Source organism: Anas platyrhynchos, chromosome 9 (genome assembly GCF_047663525.1).
Source record: "Anas platyrhynchos isolate ZD024472 breed Pekin duck chromosome 9, IASCAAS_PekinDuck_T2T, whole genome shotgun sequence".
Taxonomy (NCBI): Eukaryota; Metazoa; Chordata; class Aves; order Anseriformes; family Anatidae; genus Anas; species Anas platyrhynchos.
In genome coordinates this window covers 10228786-10253340 of record NC_092595.1, presented here as the reverse complement: position 1 = coordinate 10253340, position 24555 = coordinate 10228786, and the positions used below count along the sequence as shown (strand labels likewise).

General features: G+C 38.5%; 1 protein-coding gene across 20 annotated transcripts in view; it reads left to right on the top strand.

The window, feature by feature from the left end:
• The window catches only part of LRCH3 (leucine rich repeats and calponin homology domain containing 3), a 64006-nt gene that overhangs the window by 35868 nt on the left and 3583 nt on the right, over window positions 1-24555 (top strand). For 2 of the 20 annotated variants that reach the window (XM_027464745.3, XM_027464741.3), the window contains exons 10-23: window positions 2563-2633; window positions 5115-5210; window positions 5638-5689; window positions 5845-5985; window positions 6635-6682; window positions 7909-7962; window positions 11150-11230; window positions 12856-12927; window positions 13830-13878; window positions 14394-14507; window positions 15135-15253; window positions 16734-16871; window positions 19022-19099; window positions 21296-23640. In XM_027464745.3, the coding sequence (XP_027320546.3) occupies window positions 2563-2633; window positions 5115-5210; window positions 5638-5689; window positions 5845-5985; window positions 6635-6682; window positions 7909-7962; window positions 11150-11230; window positions 12856-12927; window positions 13830-13878; window positions 14394-14507; window positions 15135-15253; window positions 16734-16871; window positions 19022-19099; window positions 21296-21496 (1314 nt within the window). In that variant the 3' untranslated portion in view covers window positions 21497-23640. Of the gene's footprint in view, window positions 1-2562; window positions 2634-5114; window positions 5211-5637; window positions 5690-5844; window positions 5986-6634; window positions 6683-7908; window positions 7963-11149; window positions 11231-12855; window positions 12928-13829; window positions 13879-14393; window positions 14508-15134; window positions 15254-16733; window positions 16872-19021; window positions 19100-21295; window positions 23641-24555 lie in introns of those variants that run through there. The other 18 variants (XM_027464751.3, XM_027464746.3, XM_072042545.1 and 15 more) reach the window with 15 other exon arrangements.

Below are 24555 nucleotides of genomic sequence, written 5' to 3'. Positions count from 1 at the left end.
CATATGCCACAGGAAAGCCTTTGTGATGATACTAATGTTTCTTGTCCTCAGAGGTTTTCTTTAGTTTTTAAAAAAAGGAAACAACAAAACAATGCCAAAAAAAACACTAATTGATCTGGAGGAAGAGCACAGTGTTGTGCTCTGTGGAGGGTCAGAACTGGGATGTTAAGTTGCTCTCAAGCGCCCTTTGGGATATGTGGAATGAGTCCAACACGGCCACTCTGTTCTCCTGTCCTGGGGGTTCTTGCAAGCTTTTGCTTTAAGCATATGTGAAGTGAATGTTTTTCCAAAGGAGTGTTTTCATCGGAAAGCACATTTGATGCTTCCATTTGGTAATTGGTGATACCTAGGAAATTGTTCATGTTTACTTGGTGAATTACTTGCTGAATAGATGTCTTTTTTTAAGGGGAAAAAGTTCACTGTTATCAGCTTAGACATACTTCAGGAATTTTGGAACTCCGTTAATCTGGCTGTTCGTATTGATTATGAGTTATTTGCCACTAAACTTACTGTCTTAAGCATCCATTTTAAGTTTAGACTAACGTCAATACTCAGACTTTTCAGAAAGCCTGCTGTTTACAGAAAACAATTTCTCCATTTTGAGCAAGGCTCTGAAGTGTCACCACAGGTTACAGACTCGGATATGTATATAGTCACCTTTTTGAACAAAAGCTATCGTCAGTAGTTCAAGATAAATCTGGCACTAAATTGTTCTCAGTGAGTAGAAGTGTACAGTTAAATGAGCAATATATGAAAGCATTGCTAGACAGGTTGGAAAGTTATCCGGACTGCTTTTTCAAATATCTGGAAGCAGGCATGAGTGGCTGCAGACATTGCCCTATTTTCTTCTTTCACACACAGGCAAAAAAAAAAAGAGGGGGGGCAAAGAAGCCTCTGTTCTTGTTTCCCAACAAGTCTAAACAGTATCCTTCTTTTTTTGTTCTCAAGAGTCTTTCTATTTAAGATGGTATGCAATACTTGTACTGGAATGCTGCATTTCAGAAATCACAGTAACTGTAATATAATTCCTGAGAGTCACAACACATGCACCCATCTCCCTGCAACATAGGGACGAAGAACTTAATTACTTTGCACATTCACAATATAGCATGGTAATAATAGCTGCTTTTATTGGCAGCTTACTATAGCCAGATGAAGTCCAAGAGCAGACAAAGGCAATGATTTCTGTGAAGTTACCGTCATTTTTCTTTTGTTCACGTCCTTTCATTGCTTTCTAACTGCACAAGGATTAGCGTGCACTTGATCAAAATTCACTAAAGTTGCTTTGAAATTGTGTGAATCACCAAAACTGGAAACTGTCTTTGTTCCAGTTGTAGTAGCCACTGCTGTGAACAAACACACAGAGAAGACTGTTCCCTGTTAAGTCACCAATGCCCACCGCTTGGATGGTAGACATTGGAGAGTATCCTCAGAAATCGAACTACAGAAGTGGATTTTCAGCTATATAATGTTTCTTTCTATGAGTCTTACTGCCTGTGTACACAGCTTCACAATTCAGTGGCTCATTGTATATGCTACATGAACAACCTGTCTGAGAAAATCCTTGTGGTTGATACGCTTAAACAGTAGCTATTATGCTGCAATTCAAACTTGTCCTTTCATATTGTTTTGTGTTTTGAAGCAAAAAGATATTTGCTCTTTGGGGAAAGAAGGAGCCATGGGTCTTTAGTATTCACATAGGAGCCTTGTGCCTGTTTTGTCCACTTTATGGTACTGTTCACTGTGTTAAAAATCAGTGACACAAATATCTATTGGAGATGCATTTGTTTTGTAAATCTCACAAGTTCTCAAGGACTCTTCAGTGTACATAATGAAAAGGCATTGATCAACATCAAAAAAAAATTTTTCATAGGGTTCAACCTATTCATAAAAATTAAGCTTTTTGCAGTTTCTCTGAAAAGACAAACAATCAAAAACTCTAACCTAGGTAGTAGTCTAGCTGTATGCAACATAACAATATCCATATGGGCAAGAGTGAAAATTGACAAGTTGATCTTGAAGCTTCCATTTCCCTATGTTAGCGGGTATCAGGAGAAGAGGAATACATGTATGTCTCTGTTCCCAGTAGGATAAATGACTTAATAGCTCAAATGAAGCCATAGGTGTTCTTTTCCTTACCATTTTTTTTTTGCTTTTTTATTCACCTGTGACCTGTCTTTAGGGCATCAGCTATTGTGTCCTGTACTTCTGAGTTTCCAGACTACATTGCTCTACAGTTCTATATGCCTTCTTCAGAGCTTAATTCTCCATTTCTTCTAAGTGATGTTAATTATTTTCTACCTACGTTTACTTCTCTGCATTATCCTTAATAGTGGAGGTTTTAAAACTCATTTAAACAGTAAGCATATTAAGTCTTGAAATTAATTTCTTTAAATAGCAGAGGAAAAAAAAAGTGAGCTTGCCTAGCTGGAAACAAAAATCTTTGAGCTGTGTTTTGTTGTTCTTTGTTGGGTATTTTGAATACTTTGTATGTATGTATGACTTTAATGTACAGTGTTACGAATACATGGCTAATTTAGTCTTCTGTGTTATTCTGCATAGGGCTCCCCAGTAAAGCCTGTATCCGTAAGAGAATTTCAAAAAACAGAAAACAGATATTTACACCAAAATAGGTAAGAATATGTGGTAGCAGTAATTTTGTGCAAAGTTTCATGATGAATGCAAAGCAGATATTTACTGAATGTTTTTTTTTTAATGACGTTTTCTGTTGCTTCACCAGAAATGTACATGGTCCTTTACAAATAATTTATTGCTCTAGATTTGGAATTCATATTCTAATAATGACAACAACCAAAAGGCTTGACTGTTCTATACCAGTGCTTAGATTGAAGTATATTGGTTAAAACATCAGGGGAAGAAGGGCTAGATTGGAAGTCACTGATGACAATGGAAAAACTGCATGGTCACTTAGTTTAACAAAGTTGACCTTTCTGAAGTATGCCCATACTTCTTAGTGATTGCTTGGCTTGTCGAAGGATTAGTGCTTATCCATAAAACATGGGTCAGAGCCGGACAGGATATAAATGAGGTGATTAGGTTTGAGAAGAGATGTCTGGGTTGAAAGAACAGGAGATAGGCAAATGTATAGCTTCTTCTAATGCAACTAAAATCAAAACTGGCAGAACCCTACATATACTATTGAAGGATTTCAGTATTCTGTGGAGTGAAAATGAATGTGAAGGAATCAGCAGAAAACCAGTTCAATCGGACTAGGAATGTTTAAAAAGAGAGAGAGAACTGCTAGCCTTAGGTATGTCATTATTTATGCAGTCAGTAAGTTTATAGGCGTTCAAAAACAGTCTTCAAAGAGAAAATGAAATCAAGAATAATGTTTAAATTTCTCCAGAGTTATGGCAGTGTTTTAGTAGAGATTTTGAAATGTACAGTCAGTGTGTAAATATAGCAGTTGTATTGATATAGTGGAGGGTAACTCCTTCAGCATATATTGGCATTCCTTACCCTCTAGTGTCTACGAGTAAAGCATAAAATAATATAACAGTCTGACGTGTTCTTCCCAAATGAAGTGCTTTTGGTTTGAAAGACTGATTTTTATTTTTTTTCTTATTTGAACATTTGTGGTCAACATGGAAGTAATTAGACAAACACTGGATTCCAAGAAATATCTACAGAAAATAAGACGAGACTGCTAGCTAGCCAGGAGTGAGCTGCTGTTTACATACACAGATTTTAATGATAAAGGAAGTTGTATCTCACTTAGGGTGTCCATTGTTATCAAAATTTTACATGGGAATGGCAGTGGATCTTGATGTGCAAGTAATTAATTAAAGACCTAAAGGAATTGTAGATTGTTCTTATTCTGGTGCAGCAGAGTGAAATGAGGCACTAAAAACAGGTTATGTTTCCCTCAAGATTATGGAAAAACAGACATATGACAACTAGTCTTTTTAAAAAATAAATTAAAAAAATTTAAGCATATATTAGTCAAATATTTCATTTGTGCCAACCACAAGCTGTAAACTGCTTCCACAATAATTCATTGCAAATGCCTTGGCAGGCAGCCTCTTTTTATTTTTTTTTTTTCTTCAGCATGCTGAAGCCATTAAAACCCTTGAAGAGTTGGATGTAATGCAGGCTTCATCTTAAGAGTACTTACATTAGTTGATTCAGTTCAGTAAATAAGGTTTTTGCCTCTGGACAGACTGTGGTTCGTTTCTGATACAACAAAGCTGTGTGTACTCTAGTCTGAATATGCTTCTTAGCACTTCGTTGAACCCAGTCCTGTCTATTCACAGCTCTGCAGTAGTGGATTTGTCATGTTGTGCATCAGTGCTAACTCAAGTAACAGGGGAAACCTGTGGCGCATGCATCTTCCACATCTTTTAAGCTTCTCCACAGAGAGTAGGTGTAGAATCAGTCTGCACACAGGCAGCAGGAATAATGTTTTTCAAAGTGCATTGAGAAGTCTTTCCCTCTTCCATGGCTGATTCAGGAGCAAGGGTTGCTTAGCCTAGGCTACCAGAGTAACCTACTGGATTTCCATCTGCCTTCTTGTATGAAACCAGCATGGCAGGGAACATGTTGTAGACTGGAATTGTAGACCCTAGGAATTGTTTCAGTGCTCACAGCTACGTTCTAGCTAAGACCTTACAGCAAAATTTCTCTTTTATTATTAGTATGATAGGTATGAGACAGCTCAGTTATTGTTATCTTGTGACTTTGATGGCTTACATCACTGGTGGTTAGGAAGTCATCATTTGATTGGTGAAATGAGATTTGTTCTGAAAATATCAGAGGATGATAAAGTTTTAAAAACATTTTTTCTTTCCTGAAAAAAATAAGGCCTGCAATCACCAGAATATAATCTTGAGAAATTCCCTTTTTGTGTGTTTTGAAAACATTCTGTTACTGAAGCAAGTTACATTTATTAAATTATGAGCTGTAGTAATTGTGATCTAACTTGGCATCACAATGTATTTTCTTTAGTCATCTTAAATTTCACCTTTGTGGTTATCTGAAGCTAATTGTCTAGGCAATTACTTTCATAAACAGCTGTAGTCTAGAGAAGAACTCACCTGACAGTAGTGTTAATGCATCACTGGCCAATCCCCCTTCCACCTGGTGTTTACCTGCAGGGATACTGATGAATTACGAAGACCTGAAACTCTAAATTTGGTGCAGGACAGAGAGCATCACCAAGTACTAAGGAGTTGTGTGGACAGGACAGAGAGGTAGGGAAAAGAAACGCATAGTTTCTACTTTTTTTTTTTCTTTTCTGCTAAACAGCTATTGTAACCAGTTGTTCCTCTACATGAGGATCATCTGAAAAGTTCCTATATTGGTTAATCAGCTCCTGGAGAAATAAGTTTTGAGATTCTGGATATCTCAATATAATAGGCCAAATGTACAAACCCTTTGATACATCCTTAGCTGCAGAAGGATTTTTATCACAGTTCGGGAGAAGAGGTAGAAATGACTGCACAAAATCTACCAAGCAGTAACAATAATTTAAATCATAATTGCAGCAGTTAAGCAGCTTACTAAATAGTTACTTTCCTAGAGTTGATGAGATATGAGTTGTCAGTGATGAACATGTATGAATTATTTTTTTAATTTAAGTTTTAAATATACTTACTCTCTGTTTTTTCCATTTGTCAGGCCCCCAGCTGATTCACCTTATCTTCTCTCTCTACCAAGTCATCACAGTCAGGTAACGCATTGAACTGTACTGTTCTATTCTTCTGGCTAAGCTTGGTGCAAAACCAAACTTGTGTAAGCCAGAAGATGTGGACTATTGCTCTGTAACCCTTCTGTCTTACCTGCTGTAGTTCTGTCTTAACAGCATAGTGCACTGTTTTGTTCCAGGTGCCCAGTACAGATCCCGAGCTGCACCGCAGGCACATAGAGCGTACACGTCGAGAGGCACAGCTAGCAGCCCTTCAGTACGAGGAGGAAAGGATGAGAACGAAACAGATTCAGAGAGAAGCTGTTCTTGACTTTGTTAAAGTACCTCCTTTTAGTACCTACTTGATTCCAAACCTTTATCTTTTCTGATTCTCTTAATGGAAATTAGTTGGCAAGATCATTAACACTTGAATATTGCAGAAAATAGTTGTAATTGTAAAATTACAATTGTGAAATTGTAATTGTAGAAAAAAAGGTTTCTAGCTGCCTGAAACAAAAATGTTCATTATCACCAACTAATCTCAGACTCCTGGCAATGTTTTGCAGAAAAGGTGCTTTTATTAAAGATTCAGCTCAGTCTTTCAGTCAGACTTAAGATTTTTAGGATGCATTTTGTTCATTGACAAGCCTTTTTTCTTTTTCTTCTTCTGTTGCCTTTGTTATTCATGAGCACTTTGTTCTCAGCAATGAAATTACTCCCTTGGGTTATATTTTGGGTTTATTATGCATCTTTTAATATGCAAAAACAATTTGGGTTTTTGTTTTCATGCAGAATGAAAGCTATTTTTTGACTAATAGTATTAGTGTTTTCATCTCAGTGGAAACTTGAATTTCCCCAGTACATATTTTATTTAAAAACTAGGACTTCATGTGTTTTAAAACACTCTAAATTACTCTGTTCTGTTCAGAGCTTTTGTTTTTCTGTCACATCCTTTTAAATTTGTCTTTTGTTTTTCCTTTTTCTCTATAGCAAAAAGCATCTTTAAGTACCCAGAAGCAAAGTCCTCTGGATAGTGAGGTAAGACTCCAATATAAGTATTAATTGGGTTAGGCAGTACCTTAATTCTTAGCTCTCTCCATCAGAGATCAGAGAGATTTTCCTGATTGTGGAGAACTCTTCAGGAATGGTTTATAACATAGGTTTTTACATCTAACAGACCCTGAGTTGGTCTTTTTTTTTTTTTTTCTTTTTGCTTATGGACCAATTTAGTATTTCCTTCTGTTCGTGTAGATTGCTTGGCTGAGTGTTTTGTTGTTTTTTGTATGTTTTCTATGTTCTATACAGAAAATAGATTTCATGTTCCATTTTAAAATGCTGCTTGGAAGCAGTGCAGTTAAATTTCTAATGGGAGTATTCAAACAAGATTTTGTTTTGCAGTCGTTTCTCCTTCATTGCTCAATTTTCTCCTATTTGCCTCTCATATCCTGTGTGACCTGATCTAGGTGTTCCTGCTCCGGCAGGGGGATTGGACTAGATGATCTTTCAAGTTCCCTTCCAATCCCTATTATTCTGTGATTCTGTGATTACCAATTATCCCAGAAAGATTGACCATTTTTATTTTGAGGGTTATACATTTATTTTTTTAAAAAAAGGTTTCTTTTAGTGTAGTTTTATAGTCAAAAGCAGCGAGTAAATAGGGGATAAAAATTATATGAGGCTCAGCCTTCTATAATAATATAGACCTGAGCCAATGACATCTGTTTGTTCTCTGCAACAAGTTTCTGTTTGGTAATAGCTCTTCTACTGCTTGCCATCCTCACTTTTGTCTGGGGAAGATAATTCATGTGGCAGTGTTAATCAGATCAAAACCTTTAATAGCCTAACGCTTACAAATAGCTCTTCAGAAGCATTTTTCACCTTTTTTTTGTGTTTGAAAATTACTGAAACATGGGGTATTTGAAATAGTTTTTGCTTCTTTTCCTTCTTAATGTTCTTCTGTTCTTAATTGATTCTTTTAAAGAGTCCTTTGTTCTGCCACAGTAAGAATTGTGAATACGTAGTTGTCTGTATTTGCTTGAGACAACACAGAGCAGAATAATTGATTCCTTAAGTGATATGAATATACTGTAATTCATGGGTCATGTGGCTATATATTCCTACACGGTTGTGTATACTGTATAGAACTGCAGAAATAATGCCTCAAAATGCTATAAACAAGCAGTACGTGTCCCTGAATGTCTGTCTGTTCACAACTGTGTCATTCTGTTTGTTTCTGACATTACTCCATCTCTCCCGCCTCCCAGTGTCCCTTTCCATCCAGAAGGTCTCAGCATACTGATGATAGTGCCTTGTTAGTGGTAAGATCCTGCACGCAATGGCCTTTTTATCTGGCAGATTCTAGAGCATAAAAATAGCTACATGTTATGGTTGCCTCAGATTAGACAAACTATTTTAGAGCTAATCTAAATAGCATAAAACATGACTATCTTCAAAAAGTTCGAATATATCGATATTTGTACCATCAGCTATTTGTTATAATAATATAGTGATGTTTTTCGTAAAAGAATTAAAGTTTAGAGAAGAAGAAACTGATAGTGAAGAACAGCTTATGAAATTCAAAATCCTCCTCTAGTAGTTCCAGTTTGATTTCTTCTCCGTTTAGCTTGCTTCCTAATTGATGAGCTCTTCAGCGTCAAGTAAACAATTTTAATGCTTTGAATACAGCCTTCTACTTCAACTTCGTTTGCATCCTGCACCTGGACCTTAGAAAAGCTTAGTGTCATGGTAACCATATCATAGCAAAGGGAAAAACTGCTGTATGTCAATACTAAAAGTCATGAAATATTCCTCATGCCCTCTTACTATTTGTTGATGAAGATGTTGAGCACTAGTAAAAATAAAAACATTTATGTACTCACTTTCATGTTTTATGCTATTTTTTCTTTTATGGCACCTTAGTGATGTAGCATAATTAAAGAACATAATTAATGCCACAATCATTGTCTATAAAAGAAAAATACACTTGATTTGCCTGCTGTTGCATGACTGCATGCCTGAGATTTGTTTTCTTAATTTATGCACATCCACTATCTACCTAAATTTTCTTTAGGCAGTGCTCTTGGTTAGGATAGATCTCTTCAGAACATGTTGGTCAAGGTGTTTACAGTCTCTTTATTCAGACTTTTTGGTTTTCCTGCTATCACATGACCAGCACTGTGAGGGAGAAGAAGAAGGCTCATAATGTTGTGGAGAGATTTAGTTGTGATCATGCATGTGCCTTTTTAGAGAAAGCACAATCAGCATATAAAAATGTGCTCGATATTTAGATTATAAGAACCAGGAGAAGAGTAGATGTGGTTCATGTTAAATGTTGATGTTCTGTTGTCAGTGAATTCATCTTTGGAATGTCTTTTAAAGATACATTTTAAGGACCCCATTTCTTTTTGTTTGTGTGATTCTCATGTTTTTGTTGTAAATTAATATATTGAATTTTAGGTTGTAGACGTGACTAAGAATTTTCAGAAATTATTTTACTGGGCTTCCATCCATGTTGATTTCTTTTGTGTCTTGAAGTTATATCCTTGCACTTCTCTCTCTCATGCACATACACACTCCCTCTCTTCCCTTGCCCCTTCCCAGGCTGATAGGGAAAGATCGAACTGGATTTGAAAATGATCAATTCTGTGTTCATTTTGCTTTTAATTCCTTGCTCTTTTCAGCAGTGCTAAACTGCACATCCTGTACATGGTGGTTTCAGTATATGAAACGTTGGTTTTCTGAACTGCTGAATTATGATCTGCAGATCTATTGTAGTGGAAATACATACTGTGCCTAATGATGACATAACCATAACAGCTGTTTCTGGTGATTATTGTAACTAGAACATTAAGCTCTGGCTAGGTCATGAATTTGTAGGGGTTTTTTTCCACAAATGTATTATTAAAACTTGGTCAACAACAAGGAAATGTTCATTAGTTTCCTTAAAAAATGATTCTGTTATAAGAATCGAAATTCTTTTACCTTTTTTAATTTTTGCATTTCATTTGGCATTTCTCCTGTCCTTATGGATTTGAAATTTAGCTAGATCTAATTTATTAGGATAATTTTATTTTTTTTTTTAGGGAAGCGAAGTATAGGGGCATTTCATAGCAAAATACCATTTGCTAACGGCAGTTCTCAGTGCACATTTTCCATTGACATACTTTCCTCTTGATTATTTTATCTCTCTGCCTAAAGACTGCATGCAGTGGTATAAACTTCACCTATTAATTTCAGAAACTTTTGGATACAGAAACTTGCAGATAGGCTAATTTAAAAAAATAATAATAAAGTTGTGTACCGATAGTTTTTCCACTGTTTATTCCAGTTTTAAGGTGCAGGAATAATATAATTATAGTAAAGATGAGAATTCTATAAACTGAGCAGTTACTTTTTTTTTTTTTTTCCTCCAAAACTCATATTCAGCTCAGATGTAATGGAGAAAAAATCCAATAGGTAAAAGGCAAGAGAGCTCTCCTTTATTTTGATTCTTCTCTTTTCTGGTGCAGTTACAGCTTTTACAGAAACTTCCTTAAAAAGCAAAATTCAGGTTGTGAATCTCCTTTGTGAATCTTACATTATGTTTCTTTTGGTGGTCTTCTATGTTGTCGTTTATCACAAATTAAAATGCATTCACTTTGCACATGTTACTCTGTTTCTTTCTGCTTATAAACACTTTGGGGACAGTCTGTTTCAACTTACAAAATGACTTTGCATACTTGCTGTGAATATTAATAGTTTACTTCTATGTTTCTTCAACATGCTTGTGATTTGATGCAAAATGGGTTTTGGTTATAGGACTTCAGCGTGCGCTCTGACAGATTTCATGTGTTGATTTATAATAGCCAGGCTAGCTAAAACTTTGCTGAAGAAATATAATCAATGGCCTCTCTTGAGAAAATTTGCAGCAGACCTCAAAGTCTTGTATTAGTCATATCCTGCTTGCTGTTCTCACCAGCGCAGGCTCATTCATTACAATTGAAATTTTTTGTTAACGCAACATTGAGGCTTCAGACTTGGCTAAAGTCTTCAACCCCGATTGCTTATGAATCTCATTTTCCCCAAATATCTTCACAGTTAACAGAGGATTTCTGAAACATTTTAAGATAAGGCCTTGGGGCATCAGTGTGCTACAAGTAGTAACGGTGTGAGTAACGTAAGCAGGACGTGAATTATACTAACCTGTTCCCTGGAGTTTTCTGTCAGTTGGCATCCCTTTGTGTATTTAGGCAACTAATAATCAAAATCACTTCAAATGCCTATATTTGGTTAGCACAGAGTCGTGGTTGGGCACTGCTTTGGCATCCCCTGTATCTACGGTCGTTTCTGGCGTGGGGAGGTTTCTCTGACTTCAGAGCTGCAGTTCAGCATGTGCAGCAGAGCGTTGTGAGGCTGAATTTGCAGCATCCTGGTTCCTTCTGTATTGTGGCTACCTTCTCTTACAGTTGCTCTCTGCCTCACTTCTTCCTCTCTTCCCTCCCTTTCTTCCCTTGCTGTCCCTGACAGAATGGCTTTGAGCCTCTCTTTGTGTTTGAGATTGACAATAACACCAATACCATTAAAAGAAGGCCAGGGACTCGCAAACAGGTGAAGAGCATGCGGTGTGTTGCTGTTGTGGTTGTCTTGCCCTATGGTGTGCTGTGTTCCCCCTTTCTTTGCCTGCTGGTGGCTTCATGGATTGTGACAACTACTTGTTAGTCTGTGTCAAGGTTGTCCTGTCCTTTTCATGTAGGAATAAACAGTTACATGAATGTTACAGAGCAGCATATTGTTTTATATTGTTTTAAATACTTGCTAATGTGTTATTTGTGGAAGTGGTATTTTGAAACTCTTCAAACAAAAACCAATAAAAAATGTTTGCACTGCTACAGAGAAGAGGCTGTTTTCAGGATCAGCTACTAAGTCTACATAGGACCTGAAGATGTTTGTGTAAGGCTTGTCCTGTGCAGAGCATCTCCTTCAAGTCCTTCCTGGCTGTGCTGTTCTGAAGCGACAGAATAGTTGCAAACCTTTGAAAATACGAACACCCCAAAGCATGTAGTTGATGTCTATGAAGTTTCTAGGTGTCATTTGGTGTGTTTTTCCTGTGCCGAATTTCCACTTCACTATTTGAATGCTATTTCAGAAAGTATCAGTTCGTTCTCGCGTCATTCAGTCCTCAGATGTCAATGTTTTAAGTATGCTTGCAATAACCAGAGGGGAAGAAATTAAAATTTAAAGGAAAGGCTTAGCTTTTTATTTGAAGTGCTTGAGACTTTAAGCACCCCACATATCCTTTGCTGGGCTTTTCCGTGATGTAAGTTTGGTCTGGGCAGCTGTTACATCTTTAAAATGTGGGCTTTCATTGTAGCTGTTGTTTTCCGTGTTGTGCTGCCACACCACTTGCATGTACCTTAACAGCAGCGTTGGCTGAAGGGTTCATGGAGATGCAGAATTTGGCCTTCGAGATCCGCCTGTCAGTGACAGATGAGTATTGGCACACTGGAGCTCCCATTCTGGAAACATTAAAAGTTATTTGTTGTTTTTTGTTTGGTTTTGGTGTTTTTTAATCTAGTGGTTAGAATTGAAGTTTGACAGTGCTTTATTTTGGACAACACTGTAAATCTTCGCACTGACGTCTTCTCCAAGAGCTAAATTTCACCCACAGAATCTTTATTACTTTCTCTGTAACTCGCAAAGATCAGGATTAAGTGTTTGTGGCAGAGCAAATGTGCATTCCTTAGTCCATTAGATGCAAGTTTCTCTAATTTTACGAAACTGATGAGAAATTAACTTACTAAAATCCATAGCATACTTGAAACATTAAAAAGAAAGCTTTTGCTTTGAATAGTGGCTCAGGACGAACTGCTACAGGGTAAACTTTTCTTTTGGGTCTAGAGTCTGATGGCACAGGTGTTTCTTTAGTAAGGTCTTACCTATTTATTATTTAGTTCTGCTTCTGATGTCACTTTGTGTTTAAAAAGGAATGTTTCATCTCCCAAGCTTGTTAGCCAGAAAGTTCAGGAGAATAGGAAGGCTTCAGCTCTGCAAGCAGTTTAGCTCAGCGAGTCATTTTGTGTTGTTTCTGTGTTCTGCCTGCTGAATGTTTCTGAGAACGTGACCGTGATGACCACTTTTTCCATTCTAACTCGTCTACTCGATTCCACCTTTGCACGTGACCTTTCAGCCGTTTGCTAACGCTGCTACTGCCTTCTCTTTCTTTCTGCATTCAGTCTCTCTCAGGGTTGAATCAGGAGAGCTGTGCTACTAGCCTGCCCAATGCTCCTACCTTCAGTCCTCTCAAGGTATCTCTCGCTATTATCATTCACCAATAAAGCCAACAAAAAGCTCTTGGATCCACACATCTGTTTTAGCAGGTGTTAGTCTGTCAGCTTCTAGTCAAAAGTTCAGGTAGGGGATGAATCTGATTTAACTGATTAAATTGTAGTAGGTATTACCTCATCTTAGCTTTAGGCTGTGTCTAGAGGAGGCCTAAGCTATAAAAACATGGTAACCCAGCTCTGCTCCGAGGGGTTCTTGGTTGTCTTTGATGTTGCTTTTTATTTACAAGATGATTTTTTTTTCTTGACCAAGTTGAGTTTATCAAAAATGCTTTTGTTCTATTCTTTACCACCTTATCAGTGAATATAGGTATCCTTTATTTCTTTCTCTTTTGTGGAAACTGCTAAACTGAATGCATTCATCATAAGTAACCAGCCTATGTTAAGCACTGTAGTAAACCACAGTGTGTTTCTCTAGGGAGAGTGATGTTCAGTGAATAGCAGTTTTGCATTACCAAAGATGTCAAAGAGGCTGTGTATTCTTCAGCGTTGCTGTTATGCAAGTTCTGCATGTTAATTTAATTATCTGCTTTTCTGTGTCCATTTTGCAAAGAATACTTTGAAATTTTGGGTTAGATGGAAGAGTAAATATAGATCTGTCATTGCACTGTCAGTGCTGTTTAATCTTTGTTTTTTTTTTCCTTGGAGAAGAACAATTGTGCCATTTCTGCAAAAGAAAAAGCTTCATTGCTTTCTGCAGAGATGAGATGTGGGGAACAATGTGGTTTGTGTTTCTTTCACGTTTGTTTTTTTTTCTGAAGCATATTTAGATGGATGGAGCCTATTTTAAAACCTATCAAATGAAAATGTGCTCACAGCTTTTCCAGATTAGGACCATTTATACTCTTTTACTTGTTTATCCACAGAGTGATGACAGATCTACCATCTCTCCTGGATCACCTACCACTCAGACAGGTAACAGGGAAAGGCAGTAAAGTTTCTGGGAAAAAAAGAGGGGAAAAAAAAAAAAGAGATCAAAATGCCTGCTTGCATATTTGTGCTGTAAGAAGAAGGGAGCATAGCTTCCCATCTCTGGATGTGGCACTGCTGTGCTTGGTAGTTTACCCACTTATTTGGGTCTCCTTGGAAACACAAGAGGGAAGAGACAGCAGGGGTGAAGCATGTCTTCAGGGAGAGCGTAGGGTTTGGCTGCTTTAGGCTTTCCTGCAAGCTTTGGCCCACAGATGCATTCAGCAGCAGTCAGAACAGTTGTTGGAAGTGGTATGTGGAATGTGCTTTGCATGCAAGTGTCCTTGAAAGCGCCTTTTCCTGCTCTATGCTTTTATCATGCATGCATGTAATTTATTTTGTCATTATATTAAAATTTTTGTTTTGTTCTTTTAATTTACCACATTGCTGAACCCATTTTCTATTTAAACTCTAACCGTTTCCTTCTTCCTCCTTTCCTGTGCCTTCCCGCGTTTGTTTAGTCCACCTTTCCCCTCCATATCCTGGTCATGCAGCCCCGCCTTCCTATAGAAACCCTTCCCAGCGACCTGAGAGTTTCCTTTTCCGAACAGCTGTCAGGGATGAAGCAAACAAAGGTAGGTTACATAGCTCAGAAATTAGCTAGTTTTGCTACATTTTCTTAATATCTGCCTTGCCTAGGGTTTGCACTGTTCTATTATTTCAGGTCGTTATTGTCAAACTAGTTTTCGAGTTCCATTTATAGACACATAGCATTAAATACTTTGTGAATAAGCAGTTTTTTATTTAGAGCTGCCAAATATTCTTTTATCATATTTGCGGAAACGTGGGAATTTGTTCTTCCTGGTCTGTGCTTACACTTAAGGACATGCCACACAAGCCTTCAACAAGTGGGGAGGGCAGCTCGATATAGTAGCACATAACAAAATTGCCGTTTCTGTAGAAAGACTGAACTCTTTCAACATAATTCATCTGTCAAAACCTTGTCATCTTTTCGTGAATGATTATTAGCCAATAGAAACAAAAAAATCTAAATGAAAAGGAACTTGTGTTATGGAAACACCTCATTTAGATTAGTAGATCATTAGCTTGATAGATTAATAAGCTAATGAAAGAAACAGATTTGAGAAAAGGAATACACTGTACCCCTTCTGGAACACTGTGTGTGCTGTGTAGTGCAGCAGGGAAGGACAGTCAGCCAAACCATGCTTATTGGTTCTTCTTTCCTTCATGCTACTTTTCAGTGGTTACTTCATCTTCTACACACGCCTTGTCTCCCGCTAATGACTGTGCAGACCCCAGGGTCAGACAAAACTCCAAACAGCGTGAAGAGGAGCTGGAGCTAATAGAGCAGCTCCGTAAGGTAAGTGCTTACAGAAAGCAGTGTGTGGATGTCTTGGTAAATGCATTCGTTGCATGCCATCATGTTAAGGCTGCCCTTGTGTTTTGGACTGATTTCAGTGAACCATTTATGGCGAGGGGTTGACCAAAATGAAATGGCACCGTGCGATCTGAGTGTTCCTTTCAGATGGATGCAGTGGTGGTCGCTTTGTTGTGGGGGAATAAAGTTAGCTTAATTGCTCTAGAATATACAGTCCTGACTATCACTTTTGAACAGCCAATGATCTCTGCTTTTAAAATAAATATGTACTTTCTTCCTTATCACCCTTCCCACTTGTTAGGAAGTCTGGAAAGCTCCCACAATGTCTTCCTTTTAATCAGTTTTTAAAAACTCAGCTGTAAAGCCCCCACAGAACAGCAAGCAGAATGCAGAGGCTGCTGCCAGTAATGCTGACAGTGTGGTGTCCTTGTGTGTTCTGATTCCATCCATTGCTTCTTGCTTTAGCTATCCTTAGTTAAGTGTAGAATACCTGTAGCATGAGCATTCCTTGTGCTTGTGCTTTTTGTCTGTTTAGGGTCGGTAGGCCCTGCTTTGTGCCCAGGTACAGTGGTGAATACACCAAGTGCCATTAAGGTACTGCTCTGCTTTGCCCCAGACGTGTTTCTGGTGAGCTTGAAGGGCTTCCCTGAAGTGCTTTAATGCTTTGAGCTTTCTCAAGGAAAAAGAATTCCTGTTTGTTAATGCCAATTTTAAAAGCCATAAGCGTCCCAGATGGACAGAGAGAGTTCCTTCTCTTTGCAAATTTTGAAGTAAGGACAATCTGCTTTCTCTGAAGAGAAAGTTCTCTTAAGTAAAATGAAAGAAAACTTGATGATGTTTGTAGAGCCTTTGATCTCTTATCTTGGAATGCTTTGTATGCAGTCTCTCTTGTTCTGCTTCCTGGGTAAGCTTAAATCTTCTTTTGTATTCTTAAAATTTAAGATACAGCATAGCTCAGAGAAACTCACGCAACATATGACATAAGATGAAATGCCTGATTTGAATTTGTATTAATTCCCTGAAACAACTGTTAACTACCTTGGTTTTTAAAACTATTAGCACAAAGTAGTTTGTTTTTTTCTTTACAGAGACTTTTGTTAGCTGTGTTGTCCTCCAACCCACAAACACGATTATTTTAAGTTCTCTTGGCAGAACCATTCATTGAGAATGTGTGGGATTAGGAATACTGTTCTTAGACTCTGACTTCCGTTATTTTTGAGTAAAGGTTGTATTAATCCCCTGTGCTGTGCAGTGAAAGCTGTTCGTCATGGAACTCAGCTGCTCCCAGACTGTGTTCAGCTCTGGCCCAGTGCTGTGCAGAACCTTTCTTGGTGTTACAGGAGTGTCCTGAGGATGGACAGTGTTGTAATGCAAATGCTTCTGCCTCTTATAAAATGTTCTGCAGAGTGAAACAACTGGAAACAGCCCTTACATTTTGTGTGTCCACATTCATTTTTCACAGAATATTGAATCACGGTTGAAAGTGTCACTGCCCAGTGATCTTGGAGCAGCTCTCACCGATGGTGTTGTTCTGTGCCATTTAGCTAATCATGTGCGTCCTCGGTCTGTTCCCAGCATTCATGTCCCTTCACCTGCTGTTGTAAGTATGTACTAATGGTAGTATTTTACAAATGTCCAAAATGCCATCCTGCAAAGTTCTGTAATACAGGCAAGTGCTAAATTCATCATTCTCATCTGTGATCATACATGACAAAAAATAACTGTTTTGTCTGAACAGTGTCTGTAGCTTCGTTAAAAATGCATTATGTTCAGGTTTGTTTCATGTAAGTAAAGTTACTTCTAATACAGATTTTAAGAAAACATTAAGATTTTCAAGCCCTTGCTACATTAACTTGAAAACTAATGAAATGAAAGACAGTTCAGTGTGAAAACTGAAGTAGGATATTTCAGAAGATCAAAAGGTCTGAGCAGTTCAGGAAAACAGGGAAACATAACGTTCTTTACAATACTTACAATCCCACCACACGAGAGCACAAATGGGCAGAGAAGCCAAATTGATGTATGTCCACTTCACAGCAAGATAAATTTCTCTGCTTAGGAATTTCAGCAGAGCACACTTGAGCTACAGTTGCACGTGCTTGGAGAACACCATCTCCTGGAACAAAGTAAATCCAATCATACCTTTGTGATAACAGGAAAAAAAAAAGTTTACTTTGTATTTGGGGGCTGGTCAGAGCAAGGAAAGAACTACACAGAGAAGTTGGAAATACTCTGTCTAACTACAGTGTTTCTGGAAAGCAATGATGATAATATATTTATAGGTGTATTACTCTGAATCACATGGGGAAAGCACAAAATGAGAGAAAGGTCAAGAACTGTGACATACAAATTATTTACCTAATCTCAACCCCCCAGAAAAATCTCTGGCAGTCAAAGTTCAGTGAAAATATTTAGGATCAGCTGCTTGAAGGTAGTATGGAGAGACAAAATGCCTGTTATGCACCTTCACATTTTCTTAAAATTATGTAAATAGGGAAAAAAAATTCTCCTGGGGCAAGAAGTTGAAACAAGCATGTTGTTTGCTTTTACTTATTTTGGAGTCAGTTCTTGTGTTGGAATTTGAACTGGCACTGCTGCGTACTGTATCACTGCGGTTCTTCTCGCTTGGAGTTATGTGAACAAGCGGCTGTCTTCATTATTTTGAGAATGATTGAGCTGGACACGCCAGCATTTTAGGCAGATCGTGGAATCATTAAGAGAAGAGGCATACAGCCGCTATTCAGAAGACTCATGTCATTAAGAATATCTTTTCAATGGCCTGGTTTTATGTGCTGTGGCATATTCTGTGTTGCAAATTAAATCGTGGCTTTGTCAGAGATCTCAAGGAAGAGGCAGCCTGTAGCTGGACGGCTCCAGGAGCAGAAGAGGCATCATGTCTTTCCTCACACTGGGATCTTTGTATTCCTTTCATCCTTCAGAAGAAGTCAGCAATACCCTTTAACCTGCTTTCTTGGTGGGGAAATATGGCACACTGATGGGACAGAGGAAAAAAACCACCAGTCTAAGTTTCCCTCACGGAAAAATACTGAACTCGTAGAAGCTGCCACCTGCTGCTACGTAGACTGGGTAGCTTGTACAAAAGAACAGGAAGCTTGTGTCTTTTTAATCAGAAAAGAATAAGCTTCAAGAATAGAAAGAAGACTGAGCCTCTGCAGTGGTATGTCTGTGTAGTTGTGAGAGTTAAGTATATAGAAAAAAAAGACTTGAAAAAAATGCCAGTGAGTTCAACTGAAGCAGCTGTATCAAACCCACCTGCAGGAGGCTTATGTGCAGCAAGTCTCAGTTTCGGTTGTATTCCATTAATCTCTGGTTTCATCTAGCCTGCATTTTTTATTGTTGTTAGTTGAAATAAAGTTTGAAATATTTGTATAATATAGTGATCCAGAATAAACTCCAGATTGCTTCATACCATGAAATCACTCAGAAATCACAGCGCAGGAGCTACACACGTGTGCTTCATTCAAAATGCTTTTTTAATTATCATATTGTAGTCACTGAAAGTGTTAGCCTGTTGTAACATATTGCAGAGGTTAGAATTGTCCTTTTTTGAACATCTATCATTCATAAATTGGCTTGGAAATTTTTGAAATTTTGAAACTGCAACAGAGCCTGGTTTGAATTAGACACGTTTGTCAGTGTGGTATGTTTTTGGCAAAGAGTTCTATTAAGAGTTTTCTTTAAATAAAGAAATCCTTCCAATTAAGAACACTCTGCCTGCCTCCTTTGCAGCCTAAACTTACGATGGCAAAATGCAGACGAAACGTGGAGAATTTCTTGGAAGCTTGCAGAAGGATTGGAGTGCCTCAGGTACATATTTCTGTTACTTTCATGTTACGTTTCAGGTGCAGTTCTAAAACCTTCTTTGAATAAGTTTATGAAAATAAGTTGATTAAAAGTTTAGATGGCATGAGGTGCGCTGTACTTTGTAGATCAGACTTACCTTGCATTGTCTTCTAGAATAAAAAAAAGTTGGAAATAGTTTATATAGAGGTTTGATTCACTTACTGATGTGCCTTAAGTTCTTAACAGTTGGCTGCAGCTTGAGCTTGCTTTAGAACTGCAAGGTACATCTATAAAGACAATGAAGTTTTCTCAAGATTAGATACTAGGTGGGATAAAATTTGGGTGGTGTTCTGCATGTGTTACTACCATTCTAAAACATTTGGCTTTCCTTCAGAATAATCCTTTAACACGAGCATCTGTACTGTCTTACCAAGAAGTCACACTGTTGTTGGCCTTTCTCTAATGGTAGCTATCTTTGCATAGATCCTAATTCTTCTTGTTACGTACCAGTGGTAGAACTCTTACCTTCTGGTATTCCTTTTCCCTTTGAAACTGGAATAGCTAAGAGGTAGGAACATATTAAATAATCTGAGTCCAGCTATCATGTTTTATGCTATCCTATCCTTTCAACTTTGTCTTATTCAGCAGCTGTTTCAGTACAAATAATTTTGATACGTCATGTTTTTCTTTATTTTTCTTCTAGTGCATTAATTGGATTGGTTTCTTATGCTGCTAAGTATTAGTGTTTTTGCTGTAGGTGCTCTTTTCTGTATTATGAAAGGGAAAAGTAGATCCAGTGACTCATTGCCCTGCTGTTTCTAAAAGCAATGCTCTCGAGTCAGTCATGCAGTACTATCTGATAGTTTCGCTGGAAGGCATTTGAGCAATTGGGATTTTTGGATAGCAAATTTATTGAGCTGTCTAGCAATTTGACATGGCTCACTGGTGAATGGCATTGGAACGTTGGAGGGAGTCAAAACTGGTCATTAGTGCTCTGAGATTCTTCGCTATTTTGGTTTCTCTAAGAAAGTTGAGACTTTGCTTCCCAGAGGGACTGTACAATATAAATTCTTCTGGGGCAAAATTGTTCAATTCCATCCCAGCTTCCCTATTTATAGCTCTCTCAGATAAGTAGATTAACTTTTTTTTTTCGGGCTAGAATACAAAGCAGATCACTGAAATGACCCAAATTTAAAAACAAAACAAAATAACACTCCAGCAGGAATTCCCCTATAGACCCAGTCTGCTACAGCTGCTACAGCTACTATCTAGGATCCTCCTATTTTTCTGATTTCTCCTGCTGTCACGTGAAAGAGTTCAAGGAGAATGTCTCCAGGGAAAGTTACTGAAATACCCCCAGCTGAATTCTAAGTTGCTCTCACATATCTCCGTTACATGTCTACTGAGATGAGACGGTAAGATATCTGTATGAATGAATGGCATGGCAACCTAATACATTTCTTTGCTAAAAAGATGCCTGCAGGTATTTCCTTTCATTTAAATTGTGATTACAAAAATAAAAGGCTTTCTGGAAGTATGGATCTATGTAGAAATACTTACCTTCTTAGAGGAAGGCTACTTTATGTAAAAAGCTACTTTAGAAAGTGGTAATTACCGCAGTGAAGCAGCTATTTCTGTAGGAGTTTGCTAGTTAGAGCTCTTGCATCAAAAGAAACCAAAGTTAAACAGATTGGCATGTGCATCTAAATTTCATTGATTTACAGCAGTTACCTCTGTGAAATGGTACCCAGTGGGAATAGTTATAGAACACAAACTAATTAGTAATAGATTAAACAGTAATTTGTAAAAGATGTTTCTGTAGAGTACTGCACCGGAGCATCAATTACGTACAAATAACGCCTTGTACTGTTTCTGTTAATTAAGATACAGTGTGAGTACTCGGTGCCAAAAAGCTGCAGTCTGTTTCCCCTGAAAAAAATGTTTTTCCCTAAGGCACATGTAAACTGCTGTGTTTTTAACAGCAAAGATTGGTACATGTGTAAGGTGCACAGGTGACAGATACTAAACTCCAGGTAGTCGCATTGAGCACGTTCTTTGTCACACAGATTCTTTTGGAGAATTAACCTGCTGCCACGTGCTGCTTGAACATGTAGGATGTATCTGAAATGTCTGATGTCTGACTGCTCCGTGGATGTTGCTATGGCTAACTGACCTTTTTTTTCTGTCTGTTTTCCCTTCCTGCTCACACACTCTGGACAGGACAATCTTTGTTCCCCTTCTGACATTCTTCAGCTAAACCTCAGCGTTAAAAGAACAGTTGAGACTCTTCTTTCCCTGGGGACAGATTCAGAAGAATCCAGTCTTGTCTCCCTTTCCATTCAGCTCTGGGGCTTTGTGGTGTTTTACTGTACTCTAATGCTAACGCTCTGTATGGTCTATCGCTGGGTCTTCTTTCTCTAGCTGAAGGATAGTGTCGCTGCTTCCTCCCTCCAGCGCTTGGTTAAAGGATTTGGGGCTTTGTCAAGACCCCGCGTGCGAAGCGCTTTCCTTCCCACTTATGGGACAGAGGTGACACGCCTCCATCTGTGACATAACTCACATTTGTATTTGCTGTGTGATATTTAGCAGATGTAACGCGAAGGGGGGAAGTGCTGTCCATGGGCTAGAGCAAGGGACTGAGGTGTAGGGACGTGTAGGTGCGTGCTGTAGTCTGACTGCTGCCGAGTGATGTAGCACTGGGAGCACTGCAGTCAGTTTGTGCCTGGGTTTCCCTGTCTGTATAATAGGAATTGCACCACTTCGGTGAATTGCTTTGGGATTATCTGATGAAAAATGTTAACAAATGCAAAGTTTTTCTTCTCAACATTAGTGTTCTTGATGAGATCTCACAGTCTTAGGAGACATGGTCTGATCAGTTTTGTCCACAAGACGTTGGGGTTTGTTCTTACCCCAGCTCCTTATCCTGCTTCTGAGGAGATACGACTTTCACATTTGTAGACCAATGTATTACTTCTCAGTCAGGATTTTTAAAATAACTGTCAGTGAATCCTCAGCTACTTGGGCTTTGGAACAGGTCAAGCAGGAAATTTTCAGAGTGAGCTCCTCTGTCAACTCAGCGGGAGCTCTTCTGGCACAGGAGAAAACTTTAAGGTTCTATCAGATGCCACAGGACTGCTGCAGCATTTTATGGTGCTCCGACTAAAACTTAACAAAGGCTTCTTGAGTTGCCACTCAGCTGTGGGACCCCAGACTATGGTCATTCCCTTTTTCCTCCTATCCAGTCATTTTCAGAAACTTGTATATCACACAGCTACAGAAACACAAGTCCTGGCTGCACATTCCGTTCCCTCTTCGCTGTTTTACAAAACTCAGGTAGTCTTCCACAACGCTCAAAGCTTTTCCCTCCCTGGAGAAGCATCCTGGCTCTCTCATTTCTCAGGGACACCTCTGAACTTCAGGGCCCTCCTCGTGTTGTGTAGAAAAGACCATGTCTCCTCAGAGTGTAGGTCGGTTCAGGGCACGCTGTTCAGAGCTCAGTTCCAGGTAAGTGTTAGGTGAAATGGCTGTTCCGAATGTTGTTTCAATAAATTTGTTATACCTGAATATCCAGTAACTGGCCTGTGAGCCCTGTCCAAGTGGTGGTAGCATTCCAGCACTAACCTGGCACAAACTCCGGAGCACGGTTTCAGATATGCAGGAGTTTAGCTGCAAACGAGGGCACTACCAGTAAAGATGTGTTGTGTACGTGGATCTCACAAGCTCTTGTAACATAAAATGAGTATTTAACAAAGGAGCGAGCAGAGGAGTTAATGCCCTCTTCCTGAACCACACTGTGACTGGCACAAAGCGTTCTGTCCAAGCAAAACATTTCTGCTGCAAGAGGGGACCTTTGGCAAGGGGGAGAGACGATTTTATTTTTCAACAAGCTATTTTTGCACTGTTTACTGGCGTGAACTGAAATGAACTCGGTTCCTATGTTTCTTAACTTCTTCTAATGAACACTGTGATAAAAGCTGCAAGGGGTCTTACACTAACAGTGCCTTCCAGTCTTTAAATTTTGTTTGTCACGGCTGTCTCTGTGGTATGGAGTCATTCCAAAGCTTCTCCCCCTTATCTATTTGCATACATAAGAAAACTGATAAATATTTGCTCTGGTTTACAAGTATTTCTCAAAAAGCACATTTTTTTTCAAAATAACAATTTTGCTGAAAGGAAAATGCATTTCGGCTTGATCGTCTGGCTTACTGCAAGAATTTGTCTGTGTTCATTTGCTTTTTCTCCACTCTGAGCTGTGCGGGAGGCATTGGCTGCTGTTATTCTGAAGGATTTAATATCAAAAAATATCAGTAAAGACGCAAAGAGTGGAAAATTCATATTGCAGTGGAAATAACGTGTGAAAAGGGAAATCTCTGCAGCTCTATAGGAAGGACACAACTTGGTTATTTCTAGAGATACAGAGGACTGTTGGACATGCATCCTGTCCCTGGATGATTGTTGTGGGGTGAGGATGGCCCAGGTGTGCCAAGGACTTATGTGTAGGATGAGGCTTTAAATCCACCTGATGCTGAGAATAGCACAATTCTTAATAAACGATTTGAAACCTCTTTTTGCACTCGGTGTATTACTCTTACTCTTCAGAATGGTTGTGCAAGTGACTGTTCAGTAGGCTGCCCTCTGAAAGGTTTTAAAAAAAAAAAAGGCAGTAGCAACTCATACAGAATATCGGAGGGATATTTGCCTTTAAAAACTGCCGATTTCTCATTGCCTTGAACAGGAGAAATTACATTTTCTACATCTGTTATCACAGTTACTAATACACAGAAGCAAGTCGGGGGGTTCCTTCTTAAAACAACCCGTACTTTCTATTTTTTTTTGCGTGTCTCCCAAAGAATTTGGGAAATGGAGACCAGGCCGTACATCTGGACAGAAGGATCTCAGATGTGCAGCGTCTCCTTACGAGAACTGATTTTAAGCGTGACATTTCCTCTTAGCCTTGTTGCAGTGTTTCCATGGCACACATCAGTACTTCATTCTCTGCCTTAAATTGGTATTCACTTGGTGGCTGAACAAGGCTTGCTATGTGATGACTCTCAACAAGTCAATTCTGTTTGGGAAAGGAAGCCGTGGTTCCTTCTCTCCTCTGCAGATTCACGTTGAAGCAAAGCTTTCCCTCTCCTTAAGTCAGTCGAATTTTGGTTTCACAAGCTGCTGCCATTTCAGTGTGGGCAGAGATAAAGGATTTTGCTGTTTCACAGTTTTCCTATAATCCTTTTCCAAATTCTCATTATTCATACACGTTTTCTGCATGATGCCACATAAATAAACACAACGATTAGCCCAAGAACTCCTGTTTTAAGTAACCACGTTCAGTTCTGTATTCACCAGTAGAAATTTCATTTCATTTGTGTGTGTGCGTGCTAGCTGTCCGTAACATTTCATATTTCAGTCTCCTTTTGCTTAATTTTTTGTTTCGGTTGAGTGTTTTTCATCCATTTTGTTTTTTGTCTTTTGTTTTGTTC